Here is a 25422-nt window from a genome sequence, read left to right on the forward strand (position 1 = left end):
GGCGTGCGCGCGCATGCGCTCGTTTCCGGTGATAGGCTTTCTCTCGCGCGCACCAAACTTCTCTCTGTTGTTGTGCACGAGGATGGCGACGCGTTCTTCAGGTATAATAAACTTCTGCTGATTATCTTGATTAAATCTTCTGAAACGTGGCAGTTTAACTGAGAATTGGTAGGAAACCCAAGATAAGTGATGCATTTCGAAATTTCATGAGGCTTGTATCCGGTGTCTGTTTAGCATAAAGACTGTATTTTCCTTTATCTTTATGTAATTATAGTGCATTTATCTATAAACTCGTTGCACGTGCTTGCTTGCGCGCGCATCTTTGCGCCTTTGGGCACGTGCTTGCTCGCGCCACTTAATTACGTAACTTGTATTTGGACAATACCTTAACTGGTCACGTGATTGCGCCATAAATTTTTTTTAAATTATTATTTTTTAAATAAAGTGGTAAGTCACTGTCCTACAGTGACTTAAATCAATGAGTCCACCCTGGAACACATTAAGCATATTCTTGTTGAAATGTTTGAGACGTCATTGTATTATTCCTTCAAGAAATTGTCCAAGCACTTGTCATGGAGGACATTTTGTTTGCACGGTCCGATTCACAATGGTGTTTTTATGTGACTAAAAATGTTCCTACACCAGGAATAACTGTCAGCTTTTCTGAAGAAACAAAACTGCAAGAATGTCTGTCTGTCTTTACTCTCTCTCTCTCCATTTTTAAGTGGCGTTCAGAGTCTTGATGATGGCAGTAGTGGAGACATGTGGTGCAAACATTATTCAAAAGTCCCAGAATGCTGTCCAAGTTATGGTATATGGTTGCACTGGCGTGATGGTGGGATTAGTATGAAAAGTGAAGCTTTGGAAGATCTGTTTGAACAGGGTGTACAGATGAGGAAGTGAAGGAACTGGATGGACTAAAGGATTAAAGCCCTGCTGCATCATTTTGTTACGGTAGAGATGAAGACTAAGGTTAAATCCCATTGGCATCACTTGACCGGCGAGTGGCCTAGTGGTTAGCGTGTCCGCCTCTCGATCGGGAGTTCTACTCACGGTCGGGTCATGTCAAAGACCATCATAAAAATGGTACCTACTACCGTCTGGCAAGGCACGCTGCAATACAGATGCGAGTGGGGAGTCAAACTCTCATGGTTACCAGAGGACTGGCCCCCCACTGTAACCCTAGCTATGTAATAGGCGAGAGGCCGAGGGCTACGGAAACGGAGATCGGCGCCACCCTATGCGCCACATGGCGTGGGAAGGACTTTGCATCACTGTCGGTAGGTAGACTAATGATCTTGGCGGAAACTGTTAACCAACATGAAAATGGAACAAGTTGATAAAAGGTTAAACAAAAAATGATGCTGTTTTATAATAAATTTAGATAGCCAACTTTGTCACTCACGCGTACATTCAGTATACACATTTGAATGAAATTTCGTTCCACTGGCTTATGTCAGTATAACTGCTGTATATAACTGTTGCACATAGTCCAGTAAACAAATATTAAATTTTACAATTAGATGCTTAAAAAAAAACTTGAATAAAATTTACTAACTATGCTACATATATAAATATTACACAATAAAGTATTTATAGCAGCATGTAGGATATTGCACATAGTCTGGATAGTGAGGTTTATTTCTAAATAAACACTATTGTACAAGTAGTTCAGTGGTCTCTCTCTCTCTCTCTCTCACACACACACACACACAAAGGGTGGCTCCTGGTGTTCCCAGCAGTCTCCCATCCAAGTACTAATCAGTGGTGGGTTTCCCAAAAGCCTCTAAACACTAAGAGCATCTTAACTAGGAGAGTGATGCCCTGTCCACACAGCAACGGATTCAGGTGAATCTGATAAAATTGTTTATCGTTTCGGCCTGGCATCCACACGGCACCGGCGTTTTGGGTGCCCCAAAACGAAATCTTTTGAGAACGGGTTCCAGAGTGGAAAAATCTGGCAACGGCGCCGTTGCGAAGTCGTCTGGATGAGTAGAACGGATTTGTTTATGATGACGTCACAACCACATGACTGTGAGTGCTTCACGCCGGGCAGAAGTGTAACGAACTCGATGCGAGTTGTCAACAAATCCTATAACTTGGTTCATGAAACGTACTTACAAAATATTTTCACTGTGAATATTTATTGTGTAATGGTGCAAAGTGAGAGAGAGAGAGTGAGAGAATAGCCCTTAGGGCAGAGTCTTTAGTCCAAACACTGCAGAAGCAGTATAACCAAAACCGCGCACCACCCGTGCGCTTTCCAAAAACAATCCCGCCAGCAAAAATAGGGGAAAAAAGGAGCGATTTCACCTCTTCAGATGTTGGTTTAAGTCCGACAATACATTCCTCAAAAAGGGCGTAGAAGAACAAAGTAATCCATCAACGTGTAGCATTCAATTTATTCCAGATCATTAAAGAATTCTGGAGGATATCAGAATGTTGGCGTACCGGCTTCCATCTACCCCCATTCATTCCTCTTTCCGCATCTCCATTCAAAAAACGAGCACGTGATTTAAAGGGACTATATCCATAGGATAGGGAGTGAGAAGGTGTGTGCATGTGACAGTGACAGGGTGAGTGACAGGGAAGAACCTAGGCTCATGCTCACCCTGAATTTCTCTTAAAGTGAAGGCAGAAGAACGTTCAGCGCCTGGCCAGGCTTTCTATGTATTAATTTACATAGACGTTTTAATATGAAATATAAATAAGTGTCTTAGACAATAGATACTATTTTACGCTACTGATTAATAATCAAAACTTTATGTGGCTGATGCTACAGAAGAAGGGGTTTATGTGCATGCATCCTACTTCTATTGTTCTGGTGTCTCCGATGGGACCGTCTTACAGCGCACGTAGAGGTGTGGCATGTGTATTGCATTGTTTTCAGCAAGCGTTGCGTTGCCATATGTACCTGATATTTTACTGATCCGTTGCCCATGTGGACGCGATATTTAAAAAAAAAAAAAATCTCGTTGCCGTTGTCGTGTGGCTGTAGCCTGAGTGTTCATACTCGTTACAGGCCTTTAAGACACACTGGGCAGTGCAAATTTCCATTTCTATAGCCCTCGGCCTCTCGCCTATTACATAGCTAGGGTTACAGTTGGGGGCTGGTCCTCTGGTAACTGTGAGTTTGACTCCTGGACAGGAGAGCAAAAATCTTAGATATTGTATAAATCTTTGCATAAAGAGGGGACAATAGGAGGGAAGACATTGGGTGGTTTGCTTAATCACATGGCTCACATTGGGGCACAGCTAAGGATGTAGAAGCCATTATTTCATACCTTATGCAGTGCAACTATGAGTTATTTGGGATTAAACTATTGAAAGATCCCTCTTAAAAGAGGGTTCGGGTAAATTTTATTTCAAATCCAAAATTGCTTTGAAACCAACAATAGATCAAGTTGAACTTTTTTTTTTTTCTTTCATTAATGAAAGATAGGATTCTTCTCACAGAGGTGTGTTCTACTAAAATCCAGTTGAATGAAGGCATCCAATAATGCATGCGTCTTTTTCAAAGTGTTTTAATTTTAGAAAAACAGGAAGTATGCATAACGACTAGAGTGCATCAGTTGCCCCCTAAAAATGAAAAGTTCCTCCGATCATGATGCATTTTTTTTATGTTCCTTTTGGTAAGAAAACACACTGGGTGAAATATTTTGACAAAATTCAAAAGTTTAATGGTGGCACCAGGAGCTCAAAGTTTTGGAAAAAGCTGCTATTTTATGACAAAATGTCGATCACTTTTCATGAAACATTATGGCACCTTTTTTTTAAAAGATATTTTTTGGGCTTTTTTCACCTTTATTATTGGATGGGACAGTGTAGAGACAGGAAATGAGCGGGAGAGAGAGACGGGGAGGGATCGGGAAATGACCTTGGGCCGGAATCGAACCCAGGTCCCTGGATTTATGGTATGGCGCGTTATCCACCTGAGCCACGACGCCCCCACATTATGGCACCTTTATAGAGTATACCAAATATCTTAGATACACATTTTTAGTACATATTCTAAATATATTATCAAGCACAGTTTGAGTTTTAGCTGTTCACTGAATCATTGTTCAACTACTTTTAAACAATACAAATGTATTATGAATCACATTAATGCTTCTCAATCCCTTGCAAAGGTTCTTAACATGATCTCTGGGTCACAAGAAATCAATAAATGGAGTCCAACATTGTGATTCAAACCTTACGCAAAAACATAAAATAAGCATTTTTTTTGGCAAAAAATGAACCTCGTGGTGCCACCATTAGACTTTTGAATATGGTCAAAAAAAATTACAGGATGTCTTTATTGGTGAAAAGGAACACCCAAACACAAATGCATCAGATTTTATGAAAGTGAGGGCAACAGATGCACCCTAATAACGACAGTGTAGTGGTCATCAAAAAACTGTAACTGATGAAGACCTCTGCAATGGTATAGACCCCTTTCACTGACGTCACCCGAAACTGGAAGTAAACAGACCCTGCGCCATTTTGGAAGACCAACAAACTCGTGATAAGGGGATAATAACGGCAGCGGTATGTGAACCCACGAGAATAAAGTGGAGTGGCAAACGACTTAAACAAACAAATCTGAGCTGTTTTATTTATGATTTATTGGCCCAACAGTAGACTTGAAAGAAACCTGTGTGAGACTTGGCAAAAAACTGTGGATATAATGGATGTCTGTGCATGATCTGCGGACACTTTGAGGTAAGCAAACGCAAGAAATTCAGATTTAAAACATGCTAAAGTGGCCCCAAGTTGATAACTGTATGAGGAGCAAGCCTCCCAGACTTCTACAATTTAATAATAATAATAATAATAATAATTTAGGATGGTTTGGGGCTTGCTCGCTGCTGCCAGGTTGGTTGTTGAGTAGCCTGACTGTTTTTTTTTTTTTTTTTTTTTCTTGCATGTGGTATCACTGACGCGAGGTTGTTTTTTGAACATGCCAATGCAGACACGATTTCCCCTGATGAGTTATGACTTCAGATACGATGCGTGTGTGGAGGTGTGGAGTCCGCGTGATATGTGCGTAAGATAGGCTTCTCATGTGTTTGGAGATCCGCGCTCCGAGACAAGCGCAAGCACACACACCCCCAAGGGAAAAAAAGGGACCCACCCCCCACCCCCGAAAATATCGGCATAGTTCGAACACTGAGTGTAGGCACTGGGTGTAAACAACAAATAGTTTACAATGTCTGGGTAGCAAACAGAGATGGCAGAATTGGTGTCCGGTCCTCCTTATGTTTCCATTCTCCCTTGCCGCAAGTCTTATCATATGGGTCAAACCTATCAATCACAGCCAGTTTCTCTACATACCGTGCCCTTTCTGCAACTGGTAATGTACTCACATAACCCGAATTATCATCCATCGTGTCACTTTACTCTCACTCGTACTTTGTTTTATATTGTGAGTGCATGTACTTGGTCTTCCAATATGGCGCCTAACAAAATCTCGCGGCGCGGTGACGTCATGTGAAAGGGGTCTATACGGACACTTCTAAAGTCAGCTTTTTCTAAACAAGTGGATCGGAAGGAAGGCAAAATCCAGTCAAATGGCCTCCATCTCCAAACCAAACACCACTCAACTTTTTTTCTTCTTTTGGCATCACCTGAAATTGGTAGTCTATCCAACATGACCCATAACACTTGTTGCATGAAAGGATGAAATCCTCTCTGCATGCAGCATCAGTTCTAATGTATTAAGGAATGTTCAATGCTCTTGTAGTGTGTGTGTGTGTGTATACTGTATAATGAGCATCCCAAATTCCAAGTTGGCCAGTTTGAGCATAATTGCCTGTAGAGCCAGACTTTTGGGGCACTCTGTACAGTATTTATCTTGCGTGTTTGTGCAGCCCGTAAGGCAAAGCGTAAGGCGGACGTGGTTGCAGAAGCAGAGCCTGTGGCAAAGCAGGATAAAGGAAATGAGGCTGAACGGGAGGATCAAGGCCAGAGAGTCATCATCGAACACTGGTGAGTGTGCAGTGTAAAAGGAAAGCATTTTTGTCGCTACTTTAATCCTGGACAATTGGTTGACGTTTCTGAACTGTTCCTTAACAGTCTAGAAAAAGTCTATTTGGTTCAGTGAAATTTAAATCAACTTGAGTAACTTGTATTAGTTTACACACAGTCATGTGACCTGGACTTTGTCTCTCAGTAAAAGCTGACGTGTGTATGGGCGGAATGCTGATGCAGTGCGTGAGGCTCTCCTTGCTGCACATCCTAAGCTGTACGTACTGCTCAACCCCCAGAAGCCTCGTCGCAACAGCTTTGAGGTCACTCTAATTGAGGGGACCAAAGGTACTTTTACATCGGAGCACATGACAACTTGGTTTTACATGCAAAAATTTTTTTTTCATGATATACCAGAAAGGCCCCCAGTAGATTCTGTTACAAAAAAAGCTAGTATAGTCTAATGCATGCATACTTGTAGTCTTTAAAGTGCATATTCTGGACCAATTTTGTGGGTTTTTTTTTTTGTTTGTTTTATTATTCTGAAAGTATATCCCTTTACACACTCATCCAGAAGGGTAATTTTGCACAAGGCCATCTGTCCACAGCAGAAAAAAATAAAATAACAAAACGCGTCTGGAAAAATCCCAAGGGAGTCTGGAGCCAGATTCGTGACGTTATCTGCGGAAGCGCCAGCAGGCTGCGTGAGCTTTGCACGGTTTCAGTGCACAGCCTGTGTAGACCAAGCGCTCCCATTTCTCTCTCATTGTCCGGTCTTTTGGAAAACGATGCGTACTAATCCCATCAAAATTGGTGTTGCTACACCCACCTACGATACGTCTGTTAACCATTTTAATAATTACGTGATAACATTGAAGAAATTTGCAGAAAACCACTAGGTTGTTTTCTCATAAACAAACCAGCGCTGATGTAGGATTCAGAAGGAGCAGTCCCGCAGATGTCACAAAAATCAATGTTTGCCGGGAAATTCAAATGCCAAATTTTTTCAGAGGCGGACCAATTCGCCTCAAATGGCTTGATTTCAACTGAATATTTCTGGTATTGCGCAAGGTAAAAAAAAATTGCAGAGAATGCAGAATGTTACAGATATTTGACCAAAGTTTAATATAAAATAGGAGAATTACATTGATCTTGCTCCTGAATTTACCTGTGATATGCACTTAAAGAACACCTTCGCTACTCAATTTCCTTTAAGTCTCTGCACCATAAAACTGAATAATTCAATCAGTAAGTTGGCAAATGTAAGACTTGTGCATGTGGTATAGTGTTCGCTGGTTTCAGAGAACGTGGAGTCTTTAGTCATGCTTAAACGGCTCATAATTGATCATTTCAGATAATTTGGATGTCTTTGCAGTCTCGACCCACGCAGCATGCCATTAGCCACTTTATTTGGAGGGTGCGTCTGAAAGCTCATTTTGTATACCATTTTTCTCCCTGGATCTTTTCTCAGAGGTGGTGTTGTGGACTGGTATCAAGAAAGGTCCTCCCCGTAAACTGAAGTTTCCAGAGCCTGCTGAGGTTGTAACTGCCCTGGAGGATGCCCTGAAGAGCAGTTAGAAACTTTGAGGAAAGGTGTGTGAGGAATTTTCATAGACTTCACCATAGTGCTACTGAATGTTTGACAAACTTTTAATTAAAATTCAGATTCATGTTCTACTGTAAAAGCGTTTTAAGACCTGTAACTGACCTGACTTTTACTAAATTAAACGTAGGTTTATCTCAATTTTCAGTGAATGATCCTGGGTTTCTTGGATGCATAATGATGAGGATGGACCAAAACAGATGACTCCCAGTCTGTTCTCTGATGCTTGGCATCCTGACCTGGAATCATTGCTGCTTCCTTGTGATATTCTGCTTTGCTTCTTTTGAGTATAGTAAGAAACTGACGTGTTCTTACCTTTAACTGTGGTTATGTTATTACATATGTTTATAGACTTGTGCTTCATTGTGTCTTGGGGAAATGTTTGGTACACACTATTACTGACAAGTTTGTGGACACCAGACCATTGCACCAAGTGTGCTTGTTGAACATCCTGTTCCAGCTTTAGTTCCCCTTTGCTATTATAATGACCTCTTCTCTTCTGGGAAGGTGTTCCATTAGAATTTGGAGTGTGGCTGTGGAGACTTTTAGCTAAAAGAGTGTTAAGGAGGTCAGGCATTGATGTCTGCTGAGGTGGTCAGGGTTCTGGGCAGGAAAAGTTCTTCTACACCAAATTTGGCAAACCATGTCTTCATGGAACTTGACAGTGACCCTGTGCACAAAGCATGCTGGAACAGGTTTAGACCTCTTGGTTCCAGGAAATAGAAATTGTAATGCTACAGCATACAAGGATATTCTATACAATTGTGCGATTCGAACTTTCCATCAAAAATGTTGCCATAATGGACAGGTGTTCACATACTTCTGGCCAAATGGTGTGCGTGTGACATGTTTTTAAACTGTTAAACATTTGAATTTGTGTACGTCGACGGTTTTGTGGATGAAAAGAATAAAGTTTGTGCTTTGTACTATTTCGCCTCTTTTGAGTCTATGAACTGAATCTTGACTGACTTCGAATGGGGGAGGGGCATCAGTTCGGTGCTTGAAGTTGACGTCATCATCGTGCGACTGAGTTGCCCTGACGCTGGTGGATGTGTTTTTAAAAGCACCGGGGATACATTTGGAGTTTCCTTTTTGTTTAAAAGTAAGCTAGTTCACCTGGATTAAGCACTTTGTGTGTTTTATAGCAATTTTAATGGTTACATAGACGAGTTAAATCAAAGAAAGGAGGGAAAAAAAAGAAACCAATGTTGAATTGTAGTTATAGCACACCTCAAAGCTAACTGCTAACTCACTGAAATGTGTACTGTTTAAGTAGTGTTTCCTTCAAGCAGAACATATTTAACTGTTAGTAAACAGGCATTTCATACGAATAAGCTAAATAAAATTGTTAATTGTGATTTTAAATATGTATGGTAATTGATTTTGATATAAAATGACTGGTATGACGTCGGTCCATTTTGTTTTTGAGACGGGAGTTTGTTTGTCCTCGCCCTCCCAGGCATGAGCACTGAGGCACCGGAGAAAGCCGGTGATGAAGGCCCGAGCTCCGGAGGAGGCGCGGGGAGCGGCGGAGGCGCGCGGTTTGACCTGGAGAAGGAGACCGAACTGCGGTTTGAGGTCGAAGCCGGGGAGCGGGTACAACTCGAACTGCTGTCCGGTTTGGCCGAGGTGTTTGGCTCCGAACTGAACCGGAACAAGAAGTACACATTCGGGCCTGGTTCAAAGATCGCCGTGTTCACGTGGCAGGGATGCAGCCTGTCGCTTAGCGGCAAGACCGAGGTGAGGTAGTGGTCACGTGTTAACACCTACTCCTCTTTTCAGGGGGAAATGACTCGCGCATGCTCACAAAGTCGCTCCAAGTCACCATGTATTAATTTGCATATGAATTTATTCGTCATTAGTTATTACTATATAGTGAGCTCATTGGTAAAATGAAAAAACACACTCACCTCTTCTATTCATTGCGATCACAGAATTATTAGCTATAATTGTTAGAAATTCGAATATTGAAGGATTAGACATAATCATAAGTCAGTTTGCTGATGACCTTCCTAAAAAATAAAGAACGAATAGTACTGGCCATAAGCCCAGCGCACATCTTCCAGATTTCACCAGGGCTTCGTGTGTCGGGCGATCGGTTACAAGTATACGGGCCCGATTTGATCGGTTCAAAATTCCCCACGCACATTTGCAAGACCTCGTACACGTTGAGCCCGAATAGATGGTCACTTGTTCAAGATATCACGTAATAGTACAAAATATATAATGTATTTATTTTTTTTCGCGGTCCGGTTTCCATCAAATCCTGTGCTCTGATTGGCTGGTGAACAGGTCCGTATCTTATGATACGGACCCCGGTTATGGACCTCTGGCGACTCACTCATTCACAACAACAACAAACATGTATAGTAGCAATTTTTTTCAACATTTTATCTTTTTTAATAAGATTTTTATCAAAAATCTTATAAATTTTTGCCAGCATTTCTCAGGAGAATAGCATTAATTTTACAGCATGGATAGCGATAACGACAGTGTTCACAGCGAAAGCGAGTTTTACTACCCTGAGGAAGAAGAAATAAAAGAAAACATTTCAGGAGAAAGCTAAAAACCTGTAACTTGCTAACGCCGAGCAAAAACATGGCTGAATCCTGAATGACTCAGTTTTGTATAAACAGGGTGTCAAAATGTAGTTTTTTTTTCCTGCCATGGAAGTGCACTTGTATACTGAGGAGGAAGCCATTTGCATTACAGCCGTGAATGAGGATTCAAAATGGCGGCTCGCCTTGGCTCGGTTTTCCCTTCCGGGCGCTCTTGTTTTCTGTTAGAATTTGGTAAAGAAAAAAAATATATTATTTACCAGCTTAAGGTCGGTCCGTACGGTGAAATACTGTGACCTTGGCCTCGGTCACGGTATTTCACGATACGGACCTCCCAGCTGGTAAATAACATTTTATATATAAGTATTCAATTTTGAATATTAGAATCAAAAAAGGATAATCCCAACTAGACAAATCAATAATAAGAATTGATTCTAATTTGTTCAGTCATTCTTAAAATTCAACTTGTTCTGGGATTCCGGACAAGCGATTTCTGTACCACTGACAATGCTATAATAGTTTACCAGGCATTTTCAAAGCTGACACGATTACAGCCATAGCCTCGTTCCTCTTTTCCCGTTTGCTGTAATCAGGTGAACTAATGTCATAAAGACAGGTGGATGCTTCCCAAAGTGACATAAGTTGTGCTTCCCGGTCTGCAGTCCATGTGTGATCAATCCTGGCACTCCAACTGGCTGTTTAAAATTATCGTAACCGATGAGTTCATAGTAACAACGCACACACTATCGATTGTGTTGTGTACGAGGAGATCGCATCCGAAAATATCAAGACTAGTTTGACCTGAACCAAGAACTGATGAAATGGGCTACGAGGTGCCCCCGCACACATTTACGATTCGCAAGCAATTTAATTGGCCCGACAAAATCGTAAGTGGATCGGGAAGGTGTGCGGTGGGCTTTAGAAACAATATAGCTTTTTTTTTTTTTTCTTTCTCTCAAGCCTCAGGTCTGCATTTGAATCTGGACAAATGCGAACTTATGAGTATACATGACTGCTCCAAGACTTCACTGTATAATTTACCGGTCAAAAAAGAAATTACATACTGAGGTATTTGGATCACCAAATGCTCAGATACAAGTGGGGAAAAAGAATATCCAAAATAACCTTGATTTATTTTTTCGCGGTCCGGTTTCCATCAAATCACATGCTCTGATTGGCTCACAAGTGGTTCGGAATCCTACGATCCGGACCCCGGTTACGGATCTTTGGCGACTCGGTCGTTCACAACAAAAAGAAGCATCGTAGCAGTTGTTTGTCTTTAGTATAATAGCATTAATTTTACAGCATGGATAGCGATAACGACAGGTATCTTGAGAGGTATTTGTCTCGAATCCATATCGTCGATGCTCACATGAGCCTCATCAACATAGCAGCTTGGTATAGTCTAACCTTTGCCAAGACTTAAATGTATTTACATTCAGGGATCCGACACAAACTCTGGCTCCAAATTTGACAGCATGGCGGAGGAATTTTGGCTTCATTACTATTAAACAGAAGGGCACGGTGCCACATCGTCCATGTTTTGTTTAAACAGGTATTAATGAGCGAATTAATATGAACCTAATGTTCATTCAACCTCGATGTGGTATAATACATTATAACCCTTCTTTTAGAAAGAAGGCATGGCACTACAAGATTCAGTGATGGGCCATTGTTTCCAAATATTGATCAGTCATTGGTGATTAGTGATTGTCGAAGTCTTGGTTCATATAAAGACAACTTAGTCAAGCTTTACACACTAAGTCGGCTGAAACTCTCAGCTGGAGAGCCGTATCAAGTGCAGGACAGTCAATAATGTCTACTGAAAGTCTTTAGATTTGTCTCTGGGTTCTCTAAAGAACCCAGTGAATTTGCAAAAAGGTTTTTTAAAAATCTTGAGGCAAAGTCTCAAACTGACTTATTGAGAAAATGTCTAGCATGTAAAATTTTTTTATTTTTTTTGTATTTTCTCACCTAGTTTGAAAACGCCTACAGCATGTTCCTTCTGTAGCCGTGATTGACAGTTTCTTAACCCTCCTCCTGACGACACACAATAATGTGAATGATGATTGTTGGAAGTCAAACTTGTCGTGCTTCCGGTCTCCTGACCAGGACGAGGCGAGAATTTATAGTGCTATAACTGCCTAATCGCACATAGTGACCATCGTGAAAGACAAAAACATTGTGTTGTCTGATTCGAGAATAATATAATTATAAGCATCATTTTTAATACTTGAATGCAAATCCTTTGCTGTCAAGCCTAGAACCCGTGGATATCGCCAAGTGCTGAGTTTTCAAAGTTGAGATGCTTTGCCAGGCCTTTACTGCAGCCACTGTCGGGTGCTGCTTGTTTGTGGGGCATTGTGGCCGTGTCCAAATACTTCTGGACATGACTGTACGTGTACGTTCTGTGGGTATATGATTATAGGCTGTATGCCGTTGTAGGTGCAATTGGTAATTGAGTGATCAATCTCATATTAAATCAGTCTCATTAATGAATACTATTAATTTTGGTGCTTAATAATAAATTACCAAACAGCTAAATTATGGTATATTCCAAATTATTATGATCACTTACCGTATTACATAACTCATGCACCTTGGAATTCTTTGAGGTTGGGTACTTCAAAAAATATTGGTACAACAAATAAACACAGTTTCAATAATAATTAAATTTATTATAACAAAGATAAAAATGAATAATAGCAGTTGGAATCATTATATACAAATATGATAGAGTGTGTGTGTGTGTGTGTGTGTGTGTGTGTGTGTGTGTTTGAGAGTGATGTGTGGGGGGTCGTGACCATGTGTTTCTAAGTAGAACAAAAGAGTTAGCTTTGGTTGCTAGCTAAGATGTGTCTGTGTCCACGTGGTGGAAACAAAAGAATGAGCTCTGGTAGCTAACTCCACGTGTGTTTGTGGGGGGAGGATGACGACCTCGTGGTCCCTTGAGACAATACAATTAGCCCTGGATGCTAATGAAACAAAAGAATTAACCGTAGCAGCTAATTCCACTGAAATCTTGATGAGGTCAAAATATATGTAATAATGAAGTTAAGGGTTAGAAAGGAATAGAGAGAGCATGCAACCTATCTATTAAGCAATTGAGAGGACAAAAATAGAACAATAATTAATTCAATACCCTGAGGGTCTACAGTGTACACATTTAAACCGTTTCTGAGTTTAAATTCACACTTCTTCATAAAGCTAATTCCTAAGACTAGTTTTATGCCCAAAATTTGCCAGTCTTACTTAGTATCTTGCCTCTACGCAAGATTATGAAGAGATGTTCCGAGACTTTTGGAGTTTCACCGTTGTGGAGCACGTGAGTCGCTTCCGTGGAAAGCAGAGGATTTCTTGGTCCGACGCGTGGTCGCTCGTGATGAAAAGAAAGTCTCTGATTAAAAAATGTGCACAGCGCTTTGTTAGAGGGAGCCGGTCGCCTCTAACTTTAACTGCTTGGGCTGCAGTTTGGTAACGTTACTGATAGACAAACAAAAACCGGTTGTAGCGCAATCTGAGTCAAAATCGCGCAATTCTAGACTTTACCGTGGCCAAAGGTAAGAGAAAAGCGTGAAACTCTGATTCTTGAGGAAAAGACGTCTTTATCTGGTTTGCTCGGCGGAGCGAATCTCTTTGTGCCTACAGACAGCTGCTCCAGACGGAAAGAGGAAGAGCTGGGAGTTTCCGGGCTACTTATGGCTTCCTGGAGGATGTGACGTACCGTAGGTGATCCCGCCCAGGCGTGACGTAGGTCACCGCGGGAGTTGGCCGATGGGACCTGTAGTTTCTTAAAGGGACTGTTGTAGTTCTTAGACGGACTGTGTTCCCTACACCGTCTTCGCTGTACACAATATCAGCTGTTCCTTGTCCGCCAGTCGCAACAAGCTTCTGTTTGTCAGAAGAACCGCCCACATAGTGTGTATATAAGGTACGTAAGTGTATGTCTGAATGTAACTGGTGTCTCTGTGTCGACGTCTCGCTGTATGCAGGTGGCGTACGTCTCTAAAGACACCCCTATGCTGTTGTATCTGAACACGCACGCTGCTTTGGAGCAAATGAGACGGCAGGCTGAGAGAGACAACGAGAGAGGACCGAGGGTGTGTCACTATTCCCATCTCATTTTTCTGTCTTTTCGCTACAGATACGTAGTGATGGTAATTGCCACTCTGTGAATTTGTAGGTCATGGTGGTGGGGCCGACCGACGTGGGGAAATCCACAGTGTGTCGTCTGCTGCTGAACTACGCAGTGAGGCTGGGCAGGAGGCCCACACTCGTAGAGCTGGACGTCGGCCAAAGCAGCGTAAGAGAATATGACCTAGAAAGTTTATAGTCTATTAGCAGAGTTTAATGAGACAACTGCGAGATGGATTGTCTGCAGCCAGTTGTCTCGACTAAAGGAAAATGTATTTTCAGGTGTCTGTTCCAGGGACAATGTCAGCACTGTATATTGAACGTCCAGCAGATGTCGAGGAAGGCTTCTCCGTCCAGGCTCCTCTAGTCTTCCACTTTGGTTCCACGACACCAGGGACCAATATCAAACTCTATAACAAGGTGAAGACAACACAAAGTGCAACACATGGATCAAATCTTTATAGCTTCTTCATTGTTCTTCGTTGTAATATTTGCTGTCAGCGTCCAGTGCTGATATTAATTAAATGTACCATGCACTGAGAGGTTCTGGTCGAAATTATGGATTCTCTGAGGTATCTGGTGTAGTACTATTTTGTGAAGGGCACAGCCCTGAAGAGAATCTATAATCACTTGTGCCTCTCAGTGCATGGTATATTAGATTAATATCTCTCATCAAAAACTTCCAAACTAAAAGTGTTAACTTTTAAAGGAGAACGGAAGGCAAATTTTTAAATCATAATTCTATTAAATATAGGAATGCATTTTTGATTGCTATTTTGTCACTTCTATAGCAAGTTATGAGTGTTTGAAATATGCGATGTAATATATCAGTCCATATCCAACGAGATTCATCGAGACCTGTGCGAGACATTGTAGGACGGAAGTAAAATGTACAGCGGAAATCAAAGCAACCGACATCTGCCAACGTTGTCAAAAGATGTGCGCGCCCTCTTTCGAATGCTGATGTAATCAAGCCAGAAGTTTTGTTTGTTTTAATAGCAAACAGAAAAGTTTGAAAAAAGTAGGCAGTAATCGTCATTTAAACTCGTTTTTGTGCAAGATTTCGTTTGGAAAACAGTTTTCAAAATGGCGGCACTGACACCTGGCTGACACTTGACGTTTCGAAGTCTCGCACAAGTCTCGTGAAGATCGCGCGGATAAGCGACGCCTGCCGTGGACCAAACGGACTAAATTCAACATGGCTAAAAGCCAAATAGGCCGATAAGTATAATATTGCAATTAGTTGCCAATACGAGTCACGATACAAGGTTACTAAAACCGAAAACGTAATTGAATAACACGTTAATTAAGAAATAAAGCAAGTTTAAAAATGACTTCAGTTCTACCTTAACCTTCATCTATGAGATTGAATCTCCACATAAACTCACCGGAGGCAGTCATGTTTGTTGTTTACATCAGAGCAACTTTCGACCTGCTCATGTCCAATGTACTGTGCTATCGGGGTTTTTGTTTGTTTTTTAACCATGCTATCGTCTGCCTTATTAGGCATGATCATGATGCATAGATCTACACACGCAAATGCTTGCGGAGCCACAGCTGTGACTCCAGTCGGTTACTAAACCGCTATTTTTGGTATTTGAAAAAGAGACCAAGCGGTACATAATCTGTGCTTATTGCCTGAGTGGGAGGGAGGGCTGGATGGGAAAATATTTGCCTCAAGGTCATGCACTCGGTCTGTACAAACCACCTCCCGAGCAGGGTTAGATTTGCACCGGTTTAAGCAGCTTTCAGGGGCTACACCGGTATAACTTTGTACCGTGTGAACGCTCTACCGGGGCAGCCCCGGTGCTACACCGGAGTAAAAGTTGCCGTGTGAACACCCCTCAAGAGCTAAATATTTTCCCGTCTGGCCCGACCTAACTCAGTTAATAAGCATTTTATCATCTGAGCTTTGCTAACTTACATACACAGTGGAAAACAATGAACAATAGTGTGCGAAAAACGAACCAATCAATTTTTATCCCCCACTGGCTGAAAGGCCCGAAGGGGGATTATGTCGTGGTGATGTCCGTCCATCCGAGAAAGGTATTCACCTTTTGAAATCAACTCCTCTCTCGATTTTTGGAGGAATTTCACGAAACTTGACTGGATTCTTTGTTATATGTCAGTAATACGCATATTGCAATTTTGGTAATTTTTTTTTTTTTTAAACCATGCTTTTAGTTTTTATGAATAAAATAAAAATGTCCAACAAAATAATTTCCGCTTAGACGGACTTCTTAACCTATCGATGGCTGCACAAATTGACTTTAGTGTTGGGGTTTTTTTTGTAGAAAATGCCGTCTTGTTGTCATGCCGAGGTATAGAATAGCTAATTATTTAATTCTTCCTTGGACATTTTAGTGATGTCATTTTCAAACTTCTTTGAGCTTTTGAACCGGTCTAAAAAAAAATCAACATATTTTAATGCTTAAAGATGAAGAATGTAAACATCTCTACTCACGGTATATAAGCTGATATCCTAGTGGTAGAGTAGCCAATCAGAGCGCATGATTGCTCATATCCAGTGAATGTGAATGGAATAATATACGATATAATCAGATCTGTATACTCGGTATATAATATTGTTCTTGTGAACACTTCAGAATGTTCAGCTTCCTTCAGGAGGAGGCTGCTTTCTTAGCACGGTTACCTATGCTCCTGAAATGGCAGTGTGACGACAGCGATCTGTGGAAGTTCTTTATTTTTAGCCAAAGCTGAATGCAGAACTGCATGTGATTTTATATCCCGTTCCAGAATTCCTTTTCCATTAATGCCTTATAAGACCGAGTACAGATATACACATGGTGGTGATTTGTGTTTTGTTTAATATATACATGTTATTTACCAGCTGGGAGGGCCGTATCGTGAAATACCGTGACTGAGGTCTTGAAAGTACTGAGCGAGGCCCTCTGGGCCGAGGTTACGGTATTTCAGCATACAGACCGACCTTAAGCTGGTAAATATTTATTTTTTTCTTTACCAAATTCTAACAGAAAACGAGTGCCTGAAAGGGAAAACCGAGCCGAGCCGCCATTTTGAATCCTCGTTCACGGCTGTAATGCAAATTGCTTCCTCCTCGGTATACAAGTGCACTTTCATGGCAGGAAAAAAACTACATTTTGCTGCCTATGTAGTCCCCTATTTATACAAAATTGAGTCATTCAGGATTCAGCCATGTTTTTGTTCGGCGTTAGCAATTAGTTACAGGTTTTTAGTTTTCTCCTGAAATGTTTTCTTTTATTTCTTCTTCCTCCGGGTAGTAAAACTCGCTTTCGCTGTGAAGACTGTCGTTATCACTATCCATGCTGTAAAGTTAATGCTATTCTCCTGAGAAATGCTGGCAAAAATTTACAAGATTTTTGATAATCTTATAAATAAATCTTATTAAAAAAAAGATAAATGTTGACAAAAAATGCTACTATGTATGTTCTTGTTGTGAACGAGCGAGTTGCCAGAGGTCCGTAACTGGGGCCTGTACTGTAGGATACGGACCCGCTCACCAGCCAATCAGAGCGCAGGATTTGATGGAAACCGCACTGCGAAAAAAATAAATATGTATAAGTATCAAAATAACACAAAATTATGATCAGCTTATGCCAGGGTCAGACCACATGATATTTTTGTCATTCATGATGGTCAGATTAGACAGTCATAGTGCCATAGATTCTTGCTGTGTCTTGGTGAAGAGACCGGCAACGCTACAAGTTTGACCCCAGCTAATTGTTGTTCACGTTCTTGCATGTCGTTGGGGAGGAGGGTTAAGAAGTTTTAATAATTGCTACAGATGGAACGTCAAGGGACGTGATGTCGGAGTGTCAAAGTATGTGAGAAAATACAAAAAAATTCTGACAGGCTAGACTTGTCGAGGGGCGTCCCAGATGCCACATTGCTGGTCTTTGAATAGGTCACGCGTTCCTGATGTTCACGTTCAGGTCCGACGCTGGACAAAATCGGGCTCAAGACATGTACGATTCTGATATTAGACCATTATGTTAAATATTGGACATTGAATTCATTCCTATATCCTGTATATAATGCAAGTTGTTAAAGGTGCTGACTGTAAAGTCATCTGAAATTTTAAAATTTGTTTATTGTCCATGGCGTTTTCCTGTCTCGCAAGAACGAGATGTGATCATTTTGATGTCCTGAGGGTCGCTTTTCTCCGTTTTGGGATTGTTTTCCTCCCTCTTGAGGTAAACGATATGGCCCTACGGAAACAGCCGAACACAATGGGCTTTAACTAATGAGCATAACTATGGAACTGTGTCACACCAAGATGGCGACGCCACCAAGGAAACATCGTGACTCTGCGTCGATGTCGGAGAGTTTTGAGTCGCAGGGATGTAATTTGTGATCGACATTCATGAATAGATCCATGAAACAAAAGACGGAATACATCTTTTCTCTGTTACTGCTTTTGTGTTCTCGTTTCTTTCTCTGTAAGATCAAAACATTAGGTGTATAATAACTCCATACTCGCTACCATGGAGTCGAGCCCATGCATTCTAAAGCTAAGATAGCTAAGCGCTAGCTAGAATGATTTAATTATCTGTCCAGAAAAATGACACGTCATGTCACCTTGCTCGATCTTGTAGTTGCACTCACTAGGCAGGCTTTCCTTTTCTTTTCCGCTAGCTTTTAGCTGGAGGGAGAGCCGAGTCCGCTATGTTTGCCCATGCCAATTTGTTTGGGTTAAAAGTAGCTCAAACACCCCGTGGTGGTCATGTGATATTGTTGCTCGCTTGTTTCGGCAATCTCCGGAATCGTAAAATGCAGGACGCTTTTTATTTCAGCAAAACGTTTACACACAGGATACACAGTGTGTGCAGCAGCAAAACATCTCGAAACTCCAACAGCAATAGAAATAGAACATTTTTGCCCAGAATTTAACTTTACAGTCAGAACCTTTATGATAAATAAATTGATAAATGAGTCCCAGTGATAGCAGTGCCAGGGGGATTTAGGCCTTGCTTGATCTCTACCTAAAGTGAATGATGCCGCAGCGCTTTAGTCTGTCTGTTAGGAGAACAATGAAATGAAACCAAATTCAAAAGCCTAACATTTTCTCCTTGTCAATACTTTGTGTGTGTGCATGTAGCTGACGTCCTGTCTAGCCATGGTGTTCTCACAGCGCTGTGAGGTGAACCGGAAGGCCAGCGTAGGAGGCTGCATCATCAACACATGTGGCTGGGTGAAGGGTTCAGGATACCAGGCACTGGTCCACTGCGCTTCAGCATTCCAGGTGGACGTGGTGCTGGTCCTCGATCAGGAACGCCTCTACAACGAGCTCAAACGGGATCTGCCGCATTTTGTCCGTGTCGTGCTGCTACCCAAGTCCGGCGGAGTCGTAGAACGCTCCAAGGACTGCAGACGGGAGACACGTGACGATAAGATCCGTGAGTATTTCTATGGCTTCCGTGGCACTTCGTTCTACCCACACGCTTTCGACGTGCGCTTCTCGGATGTGCGCATCTACAAGATCGGCGCGCCATCCATTCCGGACTCGTGTCTGCCGCTGGGCATGTCGCAGGACGACACGCAGCTGAAGCTGGTTCCTGTGAGCCCGGGGCGTGACCTCACTCACCACGTGCTGAGCGTTAGCTGTGTGGAGGACGACGCTGAAGGAGGAGAGAGCCGCAACAGAGGGATTTTAGAGAGTCCCGTTTGTGGCTTCATTGTGGTTACGGCCGTGGACACTCAGGCTCAGGTGATGACCGTACTCGCTCCTGCACCCAGACCGCTGCCGCGCCACACGCTCCTTATCATGGACATTCGCTTCATAGACCTCAAATGAAAAAGTGCAGGGGAGGGTGGGGATGAGTGGGAGGTCCACTGTGCTGAGAAAAGCAGGAATGTAGAAATGGCACGAGATTACATCTGAACATGAACTGAAGTGGGATCAGCAGATGGAGGGAGATATTCCTGTGCCCTTATTTTACCTCCGTTTCAGTCAGTGCTTGCGCTTCCTCAGGTTTTTTATTCCTCTCATTTTATTGCTCTCTCTCTCTCTGTCAGCATCTTTTCTGTTTTTCAATCTTGCTCTTGCGTTTATTTATTTTTTTAAATCTTATTAAGTTTATTACTTCATGCATCCCTTCAGTTTCTTTGATTATTCACATCTCACTTTCTTGGATTTTCTTGCTTGCTTGCTCCGTTTTCTGTTTCATTTTTATCTTTTTTCTTTCTTTTTTTCAGCTTCCTTTGTCTCTTGTTTGGATGCTTTCTCATCTTTCATTCTATTTTTTTCTGATTTGATTTCTTTCTTGCTTGCTTGGATGCTTTCTCCTCCTTTCTTTTTTCTGATTTGATTTCTTTCTTGCTTGCTTGGATGCTTTCTCTTTTTTTCTGATTTGATTTCTTTCTTTCTTTCTTTCTTTCTTTCTTTCTTTCTTTCTTTCTTTCTTCTGATTTGATTTCTTTCTTGCTTGCTTGGATGCTTTCTCCTCCTTTCTTTTTTCTGATTTGATTTCTTTCTTGCTTGCTTGGATGCTTTCTCCTCTTTTCTTTCTTTTTTCTGATTTGATTTCTTTCTTGCTTGCTTGGATGCTTTCTCTTTTTTTTCTGATTTGATTTCTTTCTTTCTTCTGATTTGATTTCTTTCTTGCTTACTTGGATGCTTTCTCCTCTTTTTCTTTTTTCTGATTTGATTTCTTTCTTTCTTTCTTTCTTTCTTTCTTTCTTTCTTTCTTCTGATTTGATTTCTTTCTTGCTTGCTTGGATGCTTTCTTTTCTGTAATTTTGATCATTTTTCCCTTTTTATTGATTTATTGCTTGCTTTTGCCATCATCTTTTTCACTTTTGTCTCTTACTAGCTTTCTCTATTTTGTTTCATATTTATTCTCTTCCCCCCCCCCCCCCCCCCCCCGTGTGTGTGTGTGTGTGTGTGTGTGTGTGTGTTCCTATTTTTTTCCAGTTCCTTGCAAGTACTGCGTCAGAAATGTAGATATATTAAAATATTAAATATATAATTTTTTAGTAAAGTATTTTGGGAAGATGTTTGTAATAAACGTGTTGAACCGATTTGCCATGTTCTTATGTAATAAAATAAATAAACAAACACCGTGTGTGTGTGTGTGTGTGTGTGTGTGTGTGTGTGAGATCACTTTAACTGTGACAGGGTGGTGTTTTACAATAAAAGTCTGTAAATGTAAAGCGTTTGTGTTTTAACAGCTCTTGAGGCTGTGCAGTGATGGAGGAGTGTGTGTGTGTGTAGTGCTGTGAGGTGATGTGATGTGCTCGGAGCTCTTTTACCTGAGCTGATGGGAAGTTGAGGCGGTGTGGAGTTGACAGCGGAGAGGGCATCTCTCACACACGCACACACTGCAGGTTTGACCGTGTTCCCTCTCACACAGCGTTGAGGTACGGTAATAAACACTTTATTATCATACTTAGCGAGTGTCAGGTTTTTCAGGGAAAGCGCCGAACTCCTGCAGTGACATTACAGCGCGAGGGCTGGACAGGGAGCATTAGCTAGCTGGCTAATTCTTCTCTAAGCTGATTTTTTTTAAATGTTTTGTTTGGAGATAACGTGTCAGGTGTTGTGTAGAAAACATGTCGAAAATCTGCACAAGCCTAAGCTACTTTACTGCATGGTTGAAAACAACGAGAGGATTTAAACGTCCATCTGTCAGTCGATAAACTAGCTGGCTAAAACTAGCTAGCCGAGTCTCACAAACATTGGCCTTCCCTGAAAGACCTGAAGGTGTAACTTAGCTCAGCAGAAAGACCTCCTGGACACTGTAACCGTAAGCTAAATTATCGTTTCTCTCTCTCTCTCTGTGTGTGTTTTGTTTTGAACAATAATTTCAAAAACAATTCCTTCAAATTTTCTGAAATGTCCTAGCTAGCTAGTTAGCTTGTCAGGACCACAGGCCGTTTCTTTCCGCTGTGTGCCGACAAACTTTTTTTTTGCTCTCTCTCTTTCTCTCTTTTGTTTGTATTTGGCATGTATAATAAATATTTTAGTGGCGTCTCATTGTTCTCTGTAGGGTTGCACTTTGTAATGAACTGGGTCTGATGTGTTAAAAGGCTGTTTTCGGGACTGGGGATTTGTTTGAGAAGATTAGCGTCCAGCAGCTTCACTTCAGTCCAGATCCATAAACACACACACACATCTGATTTAATGCTGCACATTTAACCGTCTATTCATTCTTCTATTGAATTAATACTTTATACACAGTGTCAGCTTTGTTTCAGTGGATAAATTTGTCTTTCCACTCCGCCACTAATACTTGAGTCCACTTTTGTGTGCCTCAGTGTTTCAGCTCTTTTCAGGGGAAAGTAAGGTCGCTATTAAAGCAAGCTCAGAAAGTGGCTAGAAGTCGCTGGGTGACGTCTCAGACTCATTTGCATACTAGGTATTTAGCATGATTGCTTGCTTTATTCCGAACAGTAAAGAAGAAAGATGTATAAAAAAAGCAATAATCAAAACATCATCATAAACAAGCAGAATAGCGTAGCCACAAGGCAGTAACATATAATAATGTTCGGAAAGGATTAGGAAGAAGTAAATAACTTATCAAATCCTAACCCTCTATACCACCGCTAATCAAACGTCACTTTCCGCCATAATGAACTATATATACAAAAGAAAACATACCAACATGGTATAATCTCGACCAAATCAAATCATATATACAGATACTTATGCATATTTCATTGTTGTACTTCAATTTCGTTGGACCTTTGAAAAAGTGACGGTGACAATAAAGACTTATGTTATATACACACATACAATACATAATATAATTATGCATATATATATATACATTTTATATTATATTTATATATATGGGGGGCACGGTGGTGTAGTGGTTAGTGCTGTTGCCTCACAGCAAGAAGGTCCGGGTTCGAGCCCCGTGTCCGACGAGGGCCTTTCTATGCGGAGTTTGTACATTCTTCCCGTGTCCACGTGGGTTTCCTCCGGGTGCTCCGGTTTCCCCCACAGTCCAAAGACATGCAGGCTAGGTTAACTGGTGACTCTAAATTGACCGTAGGTGTGAATGTGAATGGTTGTCTGTGTCTATGTGTCAGCCCTGTGATGACCTGGTGACTTGTCCAGGGTGTACCCCGCCTTTCGCCCGTAGTCAGCTGGGATAGGCTCCAGCTTGCCTGCGACCCTGTAGAACAAGATAAAGCGGCTAGAGATAACGAGATGAGATGAGAGATGTTATTGTAATTCCTCCTCCCTATACCTCATAAAGATCTGTTCCTTATACCTTTTTTTTGAACTGGTTTATAATTGTACATTTCATGAGCTCCACATTCAAACTGTTCCATAGCTTTACTCCACAAATCAATGGCATATCATTCAAAATTGCAAATAATGCGACATGAAGAAGGAAAATGTTCACTTATATAGTAGAATAGAGCTTTATTAGAATTGAAAATAATTATTACATTACAGGCATTTAGCAGACACTCTTATCCAGAGCGACATACAACATACCCAGAGCAGCCTGAGGAGCAGTTAGGGGTTAGCTGCCTTGCTCGAGGGCACTTCAGCCATTCCTACTGGTCCAGGGAATCAAACCGGCGACCTATTGGTCCTAAAGCTGCTTCTCTAACCATTAGGCCTTGGCTTCTTATCAAAAGAAGTCTTGTTTGGTCATGATACTGTGAACAAATCCTTTCAACAAGATACTAAACTTTCAGTCAGTGAAGAACTTTTTCAAAGTCATGTCTGAAGTTTTAGAGATTGAAATAGAACCTTGTCCACTTCTTGCTATTTTTGGAGTCCCTTTGAATTATCCTAAATTCAGCATATAAAAATTGAATGTGCTATCATTTGCCTCTCTAATTGCCCGTAGATGTATCCTCCTACACTGGAAGTCACCAGTTGCCCCAGGACAACACGCTTGGATAACTGATGTGATGTCATTCCTGAAATTGGAAAAGATAAAATTTTCTCTAAGAGGATCAACGGAGAAGTTTTACATTACATGGCAGCCTTTCCTCTCTTATTTTGATAAAGTGTATACAGCTTCCAGTACAATTTAAAAAAAAAACATTAGACCAGAACAAACTTTGCTTTAGTATGGGAATGGACCAGTGTGGGATGGTGAGGGTGGGTAGGGTTTCTTTTCTTTTTTCTGTACAAGTGTCAGTTTTTGCTTGTTGTCTGATGGTTTATGAAAAAATGGGACATGCCCATTCCTGTTTTGTGATGGAAAACGTTTACTTGCTGTTTGTCATCACTGCTGAACCCAATCTGGACTTGAGGCGAACCGTGTTTGGTTGACTTGGCCAAATTTGCAGCAGTAGGGTGGCTAGTTCCCTTCTGCACACTCGCCAGTTAACCTAACTGCATGTCTTTGGACTATGAGGGAGAAACCAGGGCAAACTCCATGCAGAAAGGCCCCCGTCGGTCACTGGGCTCGAACCCAGAACCTTCTTTGCTGTGAGGCAGCAGTCCTAACCACTGTACCACCTTACTTGCTATTAGTGATTATAAAATCTCCAAAAAGAGAGTTGTAAAAGGAAGAACCAAGAGGTGAGAGGGTGGGACAAACAGTGGTGATTAGCGATTAGTCACAAGCCCAATACACCGATGCTGAGTCAAGCGAGCCTGCTTTCTAAACTCAAATAACAGCAAGTGTGATGTGAGCCAGAGAGCCGTATCGAGTTCGAGACGGTCACTAACGTGCTGGAAAAGTTGCTGGGTCTGTCACTAGGCCCACTTTTTAAAAAAAATAGAATTAGTCACTAAAGGGGTCTAAAAAAGCACCAAATCTAGCTAGAAAAGTCTCCAAGCTGGCAACACCATACATGACATCCTCAGTATCAAAATGAAACACATCATTTCACTTTCATTATCTGTTAGTGGAAAGGCATGTGCTTACACACTGTAATTACTTTTATCAAATAATCCTACTCTGTAGCTCATTCTGCTTCTATCTATTTTCCACACATAGCCTGGTATGTTGCTTTGTACACTGGAACATGCGTTAATACGAGTGTATCAGGTATAGCAGGTTTTTAGACACGGATGTGGAACTCGTATTAGCACATGACACATTGATGAGAACAGGGTGCCAAACAGAAATAAACAACTAAATTGGTCATGAATGATTAAAAATGCCTTTACGCTGTGTCTGATTTTCAGCCTGATTTTTCAGTCACAAGGACAAATCGGGCACCATTAAAAAGTAATTATTTGGCCATGAGTTGAGAATG

General features: G+C 41.4%; 3 protein-coding genes across 5 annotated transcripts in view; all 3 read left to right on the plus strand.

Moving 5' to 3' along the window:
• The first annotated feature begins 5 nt into the window (after window positions 1-5).
• Window positions 6-8481, plus strand: selenoh (selenoprotein H). 2 transcript variants are annotated; one of them, XM_060927311.1, is made up of 5 exons: window positions 6-101; window positions 5853-5970; window positions 6155-6297; window positions 7421-7542; window positions 7683-8481. In XM_060927311.1, exons 1-4 carry the CDS (start codon window positions 14-16, stop codon window positions 7525-7527), a joined length of 456 nt encoding a protein of 151 aa, XP_060783294.1. In that variant the 5' UTR covers window positions 6-13; the 3' UTR covers window positions 7528-7542; window positions 7683-8481. The 2 variants fall into 2 exon arrangements, with proteins under 2 accessions (XP_060783294.1, XP_060783293.1); XM_060927310.1 differs by having other exon boundaries at window positions 7701-8481.
• An 11-nt stretch (window positions 8482-8492) lies between these two features.
• clp1 (cleavage factor polyribonucleotide kinase subunit 1) lies at window positions 8493-20386 on the plus strand. Its single transcript, XM_060927309.1, has 6 exons — window positions 8493-8654; window positions 9012-9292; window positions 14103-14210; window positions 14294-14413; window positions 14527-14664; window positions 19346-20386. The coding sequence occupies exons 2-6, from the start codon at window positions 9014-9016 to the stop codon at window positions 20039-20041; spliced, it is 1341 nt and encodes a 446-aa protein (XP_060783292.1). The 5' UTR covers window positions 8493-8654; window positions 9012-9013; the 3' UTR covers window positions 20042-20386.
• A 964-nt stretch (window positions 20387-21350) lies between these two features.
• Window positions 21351-25422, plus strand: part of zdhhc5b (zinc finger DHHC-type palmitoyltransferase 5b) — a 28230-nt gene continuing 24158 nt past the window's right edge. Inside the window, exon 1 of one of the 2 annotated variants that reach the window (XM_060927313.1) lies at window positions 21351-21606. The gene's annotated coding sequence lies outside the window, so the exon portion shown is untranslated. Of the gene's footprint in view, window positions 21607-21630; window positions 21993-25422 lie in introns of those variants that run through there. The other variant, XM_060927314.1, reaches the window with a different exon arrangement.

Source organism: Neoarius graeffei, chromosome 8 (assembly GCF_027579695.1).
Source record: "Neoarius graeffei isolate fNeoGra1 chromosome 8, fNeoGra1.pri, whole genome shotgun sequence".
NCBI classification, from domain to species: Eukaryota; Metazoa; Chordata; class Actinopteri; order Siluriformes; family Ariidae; genus Neoarius; species Neoarius graeffei.